This window comes from Anneissia japonica, unplaced genomic scaffold, assembly GCF_011630105.1.
Source record: "Anneissia japonica isolate Jap-2015-1 unplaced genomic scaffold, ASM1163010v1 scaffold6619_len17576_cov117, whole genome shotgun sequence".
Lineage (NCBI taxonomy): Eukaryota > Metazoa > Echinodermata > Crinoidea > Comatulida > Comatulidae > Anneissia > Anneissia japonica.
This window is the reverse complement of record NW_022746037.1, coordinates 1-10,236: the sequence shown is the minus strand read 5'-3', so window position 1 is coordinate 10,236 and position 10,236 is coordinate 1. Positions and strand designations below refer to the sequence as shown.

The 10,236-nt window shown below is 33.8% G+C and overlaps 1 protein-coding gene across 2 annotated transcripts in view; it reads right to left on the bottom strand.

Annotated features, from left to right (window-relative positions):
* LOC117120165 (lys-63-specific deubiquitinase BRCC36-like) overlaps window positions 1-9,435 on the bottom strand; it is a gene marked incomplete at its 3' end in the record, with an annotated part of 11,650 nt that extends 2,215 nt beyond the window's left edge. The window contains 4 exon segments of one of the 2 annotated variants that reach the window (XM_033265189.1): window positions 242-395; window positions 2,878-2,965; window positions 4,047-4,166; window positions 9,232-9,435. In XM_033265189.1, the coding sequence (XP_033121080.1) occupies window positions 242-395; window positions 2,878-2,965; window positions 4,047-4,166; window positions 9,232-9,336 (467 nt within the window). 2 annotated transcript variants of the gene reach the window in all.
* Window positions 9,436-10,236: the final 801 nt, after the last annotated feature.

Genomic DNA, 10,236 nt, shown 5'->3' with positions numbered 1-10,236 from the left:
GATGTCTATTTAACTATCGTCTGGTTTTTCCCTGTCTCTTATACACATCTAGATGTGTATAAGAGACAGCTGCAAAAGAATCCGGTATTCAAGGGTTTGCGCTATAAAAGAATCCGGTATCCAGAGGGTTAAGTCTTTCTCCTTCACACAATTTTTCTCTACATTTTAATTTAATTTATTCAAATTCTTCTCACTTAAAAAAAACCCCCAATTACAATGTTATTATCTGATTGCTACTTACATTGGAGGTTCCCCTTCAGGACTTTGATTGGTTGACTGAAAGCAAGTGACTGTCACATGACCCTGATTGGTGGTTTTGTCATCATGAAAACAAGAGAAGATGAGCCCAACAAATCCCTCATCCATCATCTGATACATAGCTTGGGTTTGCACATCTATGAATAGTTGTGAATAGAAACATTGTTTTCAAATTTCATTCATATATTTTTAAAAAATGTACAATAAACAACAAATTTTTAATCTAAGTGGCAATAAACAATAAACCACTAAAAAGTAATTTTCAAGCCATGACTTTGTATCTGAATGTTATGCTGGGCCCTACTGAAAAACAGTAAGCCTACTCTGTACTGAAAATGCCCTTTAAGCAGCTTACTGTAAAGAACAGTAAAAGAAAGAAAAGAGAAAAAGAAAGGCAAGCATTTAACCAACTTAAAAAAAAAGGATTAGTTTGATTGAAAATTGTAAATTTAACAATATCCATGCTTGTATTTCTGTATTTCCAATTCATATTTTAATGTACTGTATTTTTTTATGAACCTCTCTACAGGTTATATTACTCTCATTGGAAGTGTCTTCACAGTGTTTCCTACCCTTGAGGTTGGGGTATTCAATCCCTCACTGTGCATTTCACTTGTCCTCACTTCATCTTCGTTGCTTCTCACTTAAGCATGTGGACCCAATGACCAAACAATTTTGTAAATAAATTTAATCTTAAACTTTCACTTTTGCCATTAAAGAAAACAAGAAAAAGACTCATTTACAAAACATTAGAAATTTGTTATTTAAATTTTTTTTTAATTAATAGTATGGATTGCTATGTCAGAAATTGGGCTACAGCTAGATTTTTGTGCCAAAATGGATTTCATTGGTTAACTTTGTCATTTTGGTTGGCTGAATTCAAAAAAGTTAGGTGCTATTTTTTTTTACCCAGCCGCCATTTTAAATTTCAAGATGGCCGACACACCACATAAAACATGGTTATGGTTGGTGTCAATGGAAAGGGAATTATACACTGATTATTTTATTCCATTACACCTATACCTAATAATATATATTTACTTAATTAATTTTTCAAAGCCCTGGATTTTTTTTACTAGCCCTAGGCCTAGCTTACACAAATTCAACACTTTATTTAACATAATACATAGAGTACCTGTTGCTTTGCTGTACTGCTCAGCAAATTTAATTATTATTACCAATAAAACTGATGCGACTTTTATATTGTTCTTACGTGCATTTCTTTAGGTCTGATATGTTTTTCCAAGCACACAATCTTCGTTGGGCAATGCCACTTGCTGGTCGGCAGTCTAGTTGTAAACAGGTCGCGCCCCCAAAACTCTGCCTGCCCGCCAATTGGTCTATTTTCGTAGGTTGTTTTGCAGACATTTGCTTCGGCTGTGATGACATCAGATCGCCCAAAGTTTCATAGTGCGTGACAGTAACAAGCTCGGTGTAATCAAGAATGTTTTAATGAAATAAATTTATAAAAACAAAACAAAAAACAAATAAGAAACCCTCATGGTATTATTTTAGAGTCAAATCTAAATAAACCTAACAAATTAGATTTTATTCTCTACAATTTTCTTCTGTAATTAAATTAGCAACATGTTTTGAAAAGTGTCTGAGTTTAAAGAATGAATGAGGTGCATTTGCAATTTAAACTGACGATTAGACGTCTACTGAAAAGAGTAACCAGTAGTTGCTTTGTTGAGTACCGTCTTTATTTCAGGTTGATTCCAAATGATTTTAAGGATTAAAAGCAAGTATATACACTTAATAAAACATTGAAATGCGTAAAATTCACTTCATAATTAACCAAGAAAACGTCTACTGGTGTGTCATGTTAATCAACAGATAATCTCCAAGGCAATGTGAGTACAGCTAAGCATCTCATTTTCATGGCGTCTGGTATGATTGTTGTTAAACGATGTCTATTTAACTATCGTCTGGTTTTTCCAATGAATGTTATTGTCCTGAATTGGACAAATTTTCCGAGATTCGGAATAGGGAGTTCCTGTTTTCGGAAAGTATTTCATTAAAGGAAGAATAGGAATGATTTTGAGACTTAAAAAAATGTTCGGATTTGCGTGTAATTCGATTTTGTGGGCATTGAGTACACGCAGTATTGTTCTTTGTTAATATTTTTTTTTCAAAAATGTGCAAGTCAAAATCTGTATAACTTGAACCTTTTATGCCAGTCCCATTAGATTTGACTTAGCGGACTCAAATGTACAACATTTCGGATATGTGCATTGTATAACATTATTCAGAATCGGGAGGAGCTTTCCAACAATACTAAACACGATATATTTAGGCAAGTTTCATTTTTTGACCTTTTGGGTCATGTGACTTTATTTATTGGTCTATATCTCTGTAAATATGTATTATTAGGTATAGGTGTAAAGGAATAAAATGATCAGTGTATAATTCCCTTTCCACCGACACCAGCTTGAAATTCAAATTGGGGGCTGATGACATGGATAAAAAAAATGACACCTAACTTTTTTTAATTCAGCACAAAATGACAAAACTAGCCAATAAAATTCATTTTGGCACAAAAATCTAGCTGGATTACATAGCAAACTGTACTAAAACTAATAAGCAGTATTTCTTATACTATAAAATGAAGTTAGTTACCAACATGTGATGGCCAAACCGTAATATGAGGGTGAGAATGATACCATCCTAAAACACGTAAAGGTCTCCCTGTCTCCATTGCTAATCTGTATGAAAATTTTAGGAAAAAATATCTGCCTGACAAAAACAATGTCAATAGCGGAATATATTTGGCAACATTCTATCCAGCTTTCCCAAGATTACAACAACCATTATTATTCAATTATTTCCTTAAAGTAAAACCAGTGTAAAAAGTTTTAATCAACAATCATTTAGTAGCACTGTCAGTACGATTGCAGCTTGGTGGTTGTTACTTCCTTCAGACTAGTTGTTCTATGACTGGCTCCACCAAAGTATGAATTTACACTGCGCCCCACCTCTTTATTTAATGTTCATTTTGTTGGTCAATTTTCACAAATCAAATTGCTGTTTATAGAAGAATTTAACAAGCTTGTGGTCAAAAGAAATAAGATGTAAAAGACATTACAAAGTACCCAAAATTAATAAAATAATAACACACACCATGAAACATGACTAATTATTGATGGCTGTACTCGCACCTAGTATCGGATTATGCCACAGTAAAGATCAAAGGATTGTACACATGCGCTATGTTCAAGAGCAGAGATGTGCGTCCTATTTTTGAATTGCCTTAGATTATCACTCCATTTGCGTCCACAATTTAGAAAATATTGATGCAGGAATAAAATTTTTTTTTTCCTACATCATTTATTACAACAGCATAAAAAGATTATGAAATTTTGTGACTAGAAATACATTTTTTTTTTTTAAATAATAAAGTTAAACCAGTTTTTATACAATATTTACAATATTCTTGCCAAAAAGAAAAACAGTCCCTCCCTCATCGATTAAAAAATGCAATATTCTATTGTTCTCATTAAAAATGTTTAAAAAAGAATGCCTGCCCTCATTATTTTTTTTTTTTAAAGAGTGATCTAATAATTTTTTTTTTATTTTTTATGTGCCCTTACCACATTGGAACTATGATACAGTATTTTTTCTTGACTATGCAAACCTTAATATTAACATGGCTTTTCATAATTTTTTACTCTTGAAACCTATATACAAATTATGTCAAATAAAAGGTAAATGAAATTGGAAAACCAAGTTCATTTACAGTATACTTTGTATTAGACAATATATTAAACTTGATCTGAATAAAAGGATATTTCAGCTTCTGATGCTGCATGGGTTAGCTGTTCAGGTGATATCTCAACTCTGTCTTTGCATTTGTCAGACCTTCGCAACATAATAACTGAAACAATGTGTACAACTCGATTTGTGTCAACCTAAAATATATAAATTAACAATAACAGTTTCATCAGGTTAATGATATATAAGTACTTGATATACAATACCTCCTATCTTTTTCATGTAATTGGAAAAAAATTGGGAACATGGAATAACCTAACAAAAGGAGAAGAATTGGTTTCAGAATAATAGACCCCAAGAGTTTACATTGGCCTAGCAGGGATGCTGCCGCCGCACTCCACTGGAAATGAAACTATTTTACAATGTTAATTTGTTGTTTTTTTATGCTCTATGATTTTGCATAAATTTTTATTAAAAATGTACTGTTCCTCTTATATGAAAAGAAAACACAGGTACTGAGGAAAAATGCCATGACTATTAAAAACCCAGTCACTATGAGTGGCAAACCACTAGAGGATGTGCAGGAGTTTACCTACCTGGGCAGTAAGATGACAGATGGCGACTGCGACGAAGAGGTAAACACCAGGATCAGCAAAGCCAACCAAGCTTTTGCTATGCTAAAGTCCATCTGGAAGATCTACTGGACTCAGCATTCACACAAAGATCAGGATTTTCAAGAGCAATGTTCTGAGTGTCCTCCTTTTAACGGATCGGAGTGCTGGAAAGCCACTGCCGCTACTGGAAGTGTTAAAAAACAAATGCCTGCGGCACATCCTCAGAATCTACTGGCCAAATATCATTTCAAATGAAAAACTCCGGAGCAAAACAGAAACAGTGCCCATACAAGAACAAATACAGATGCGTCGTTGGAATTGGTTAGGACATGTCTGTCGCATGCCACCTGCCTCGCTACCGAGAACAGCACTACGATGGACCCCACAAGGGAAAAGAAACCGTGGACAGCCAAAAGAAACCTGGCGTAGAACCATTGTGAAAGACTTAAAGAGGAAAGGACTGAGTCTTGAGACAGCCCTCAAAATTGCACCAGACAGAAATAAGTGGAGATCCTTTGCGTCGCCTCAAACGCCAGATGGTACGGAAGAGGATGTAAAAGAAAGTTCCTCACAAATGGTTGTATTTTTAAATTGAACTGCTTACTTATAATGATCACGAAAGTTAAGAACAGTCAAAGAAAGGTCGCCTTTCGACATTCTCCCCTAATGAAACTTTGTTTTTTAAAATAGGACCTCTCGATGGCAGGAAATGGCACTCTCAGACTTTAAATGTCAATTTTATAAAATTCAAAAGTTACTATACTCTGAAACTCAACTCAATAAATATACATTGCATTTCATTTTATTAGGCCTATTCAGTTTTTTTTTGTTTTTTGTTTTTTTGGTCCAACTTCCCGAGGAGCTCTGGTCATTGGGGGAGCTTGTCATGTCCGATGGAGAGCTTAAGCCCCTGCCAAACTGTATGTTGCTGTCATCATCCATCGTGAAACAAACAAACTGTGTAGTGTCGCGTAATGAAGCTTTTACTTTCTTGGCCTAGCGCACCGGCACAAGTTCACTTCCGACTCAAATCAACCACCATGTCCCTGTGACCACCCCCCCCCCCCCTCGGCCTTGTATTTTCCTTTAAAAAATTCAAGAAATACCTGAATATGTCAAAAGAAAGAGTCCAAAATTTCAGCAGTTTTTAAGTTAGGACTCTTTATTATTTAAAATGTTTGTACCATGCCCCTTGTTTCATTCCTGTATGTTGCAAATTGCTAGAGAAAATATTAGGCCCTCTTTTTCAGGAAAAATCATTCAAACTTGGGCAGCATTTTGTTTTTAAGAATGTTATATTCCAGCAAATATCCTGAAGCATTCTGCGAAAAACAATTTTGGCTTTTTTGGAGGGCCGTATCTTATCAGTGTCTTGTATGTAAAGAAGTTAAAATTAATTTATGAATATTTGTAGAAAAAAAATTCAGGTTATTTTGCCTATTTACTGTTCGGTTAGGTGTAAATAATGTTTTATAGAAATTGTGTAATTCTTCTAGTATATCCTTAGGATTAGTCAGTTCTCCATGATCTGTATTTAGTTTAACAATATTTTTATTTATATAATGATGTTTTTCCAAATTTATAAAAAATCCATTACTTTTTTTCATCAAATTCACACCACCTAGCTTTTGAACGTATTATGGCTCCTGCAACTGCATGTTCTCTAATCAATTGCACATCATTGTTCAGAATACTCAAGGTGGACACATCATCATCATTTGGAGAGATTGCCAATTTATTTTCAAAAAATTTCAATTGTCTCACAATTTCTTGCTCTTGTTTTTGTGACATCCTTTTCTTATTTGCCGAATATGGAATTGTGATACCCCTAATTTTAAATTTAAAAACACCCCATAGAAGAGCATCGTCAATAGAAAAACCAACATTTTCTTTTTTTTTGGTGATCAAAGTGTTTTTCACTGGCTAGAGAGTATTCATTTATAACATCATTTACACAATCTTTTACTTTTTTATATAAATTTCATCTTTCAGTAATGAGTTATTAAACTTCCAAAACCCTCTGCCACGCTCTGAATTATCACTTTCAATTTCTATATATACCACTGAGTGGTCAGTTCGATAACCATGACTTACTATTTTTAACAGCTGACAAAATATCCGTTGAAACTAAAATGTAACCCAATCTTGCTTGCTTCGTGTAACGTGTTATATTGGGGTGGGTTTCTCGCCAAATATCATGCAAATCATGAATTTGCATGATATTTGTAACCGATTGATTAGCCTGTTGATTATTTTTATTTTTTCTCAAATACCTGTACGTGTCTTTTTTATAATCTCAAACTACATTCCAATCCCCGCATATAATTACTGAACCCACCTGGTTTTCGGCTTCTTCTATAATTTCTTCTAATCTATCGTAAAAATTATGATCATCCCGATTAGGACCATAAATATTTATAATATATAACATGTTATATATAGAATAAAATAATTAAAATGAAATGTAAATATTACTCAGTTTTTGCATCTTTTTTCTTCAATGTGGTTGAAATGAAGTACACAGTATATTTTATTAAAATTCTAATCACCGTCGTGAAAATGGAATAAAATCTGACAATAATGTAACATTAACAATTTAAGCAATCTTAATAATTAAGAAAAGCACATATTAATGTTTTATTTTTTTTTTCACGTTAAAACACTGACATAAAACATGAGTACATATTGTAGACCTAATCATAAAAAATTGAAATAGAAAAACCACATTATGATTTTTTAAATGTTAAAAATTTATTTTGAATCCAACTAAAATCAAATGAATGCACGATGGCATGCATTTCGATACTATTTTCTTTAGAACCATGCCCAAAAATTAGGCCTACGTTAAAATTAGGTGGGGCGCATAGCATCTAGTATCAATTATCCACAATAGGAACAATTGGTATTGTTGAGTGACAGACATTTCGCTTCAGTCCATATTTGTTCGTCCAATGGGGGGGGGGGGCTATGTGAATAGCAATGAGGTAATGGATTTTTGTTTTTAATTTCAAAAATGATAATCGGCAATGATATTTGCAAAAAATAATTTAGATTAGATCCAAAATGACAGTTACTTTAATAACACTGAAACAATAACATTTGAAAAACAAAATACTGTATATGAAACTATCAATGAAATTTAAAGGAAAACCCACAACGAAAACTATAGTAATAAGAATATTCATAGTCGTAAAAATGAATACAGCAGTAGACCTATAGACATAAAAATTGCCACTGAATATTTATAAAAACTGACAGGTCCGCTGATTAATCTCAGAACAGTATACATACAGTACTCCAAGTATTAAAATACGCTACAATTCAACATCAATTAGGCCTATGTCATCATCGGGACCAGGCTGGTTTCCCTTGGACATTTTGCCCATTGTCATTTTCAATTTCTCCCAGACTTTTGCCACCCACCCCTTTACATCTTCTCATATTTAATTTCAATTATACATTTTATTTAATTAATTAATTTTTTCATTTTACTTATTGTCATCCACGTATCATAGACATTCCAACATGGTTAGTGGAGCTTAGGCATTGCCCATAACATCTCCTTTTATAGATAACTAATGACTTAAGTAGGCCTAATTATAATGATTATTAAAAGAAAATCTTACTGACGTCGTGTGTTCGTCTTCTGTTTACTCACAACATTCTACTTCAACAATAATATTAAACAATAACGACAATAAGTTAATAATATTCACTTTAAAAGTACTAATTAGTCATAATAACGATAATAAAGGTGATAACAACAATATAATTAGTAATAATATTTTAACAATACTAATAGTAATAATACGAATTGGTAATAATAACGATATTTAAATACCTAGTTTAAAATTATTAAAATAATAATACTAAGACTAATATAATAATAATAATAATAATAATATGAATAATATGAATAATAATAATATGAATAATAATAATATGAATAAAAAAATCGAAAATTATTATTTATATGGTAAAAATTTATTAAACAATACAAATATGCTAAGAATAATAATTAATATTAAAACTAATGGTAATAAAAACAACAATAATAACAACAATGACAACAATAATATTAACAGCAATAATAATAATAATTTATAGTAATACTTTAAAGAATTAGTATTTTATACTTCATGAATTATTCCTTCAAATTGTAGTACCAGTAAATAGGCTGCAGTCGACTTGTGGCCGAGTTGACTTGTGGCCGAGTTGATTTGTGCCCGGATTTGTGGCCGAGTTGAATTGTGGCCGAGTTGACTGTAGCCGAACATTTTGAGGCCGAGTTGACTTGTGACCGAGATGACTTGTGACCGAGATGACTTGTGGCTGAGTTTGACTTGTGGCCGAGTTCGATCGAATTCTTTCGGGGCCCTCACGTGCAGGTGGACCCCACCTGAAAAAGGGCTTGCGCATAGTGCTCGGCTGATTAGGCCTAGGCCATAGGCCTAGCGCCTGGGATTTTTTCACCACAGTATGGAGACACCAGGGGTGGCGCCAGGATTTGCCTGACGGGAGAGCCTAGCCTAGGTATAGGCGTGTAATGCGGTCTAGGGGCCTAGGCTAGGCCTACACTACTAGGCCTAGGCATTCCTATCCTACTAGGCCCTACAATACAGACAAAACAGAGGCGAGGTATACTTACTTCTCCTATGCAAAGTCCCATGACTTCTTCTCTTTCTGTTGAAAGAGCATGAGTAAGACATACCATATAGGCATCTGCTTTCAAATGTACACAAGATATTGTCATCTTATTGATTAATTATTAAGAAAAAAAAACTGTGAGGGCTGGGCTACCCTAGCCTACTACTAGCGAATACAGATATTTCGGCGGTATGCATTTCGGCGATTTCGGTCGCGAATCGCGATAACAGCCGCAGTATGGACCGCCGATGGACGCACTAATGCCAGTGGTTTATGATGATGTTGGAAAATAATTTTTAAAGGGTTCTGTTTTTCATGAGTGTTTTAGAATTGCGTTTATTAATTTGTCTTTTAAACGATTCTTGACTAGGCCCTATACATAATAAATTTTTGTATTTTATTCAGTATGATTATTACGATTGTTTGTATCAAAAATTTTAATTACAATTACAGTAATTTGAATATAGCGTGTTTTTCAGTACAGTATGTAGTTCAATACTGAATTTTCAGTATTGAACTACATACTGTACTGAAAAACACGCTAAACAATGTTCTTTTTCTTCTTTGCAGTTCCCAGTAATGAAAAGTCAAGTTTACAGGCCTACATACATTAATTGTTGCAAAGTATCTATTTGGTGATCATGAGCCCTCATCATTTGTCTGGCAGCGCACGCATGCCAGTGGACTTGTTTGCAAACACGTCTGTAGAATGAGGCAATCCAGCGTTCCAACTCCAACATTAAAACCTTAATTACCAGTGTTTCGGTATGTTGTAATCATTATGAACCGTTGCTTGTTTTAGTAATATACCATGACTTGCATAACCTTACCAACGAGCAGTGGCGTATCTGGAGGAGGCGCGAAGGACGGACGCCCCGGTAAGTGAATCACTGTTTTTGCTTTGTGGAGAAGAGTGAAGGATGGAGCCCCTCCCCCAAAATAAAAAATTACTTGCGTCAACCCAGTCTCCAAAAAATCACGGTCAAGTAGTTAAAAATCACTTAAA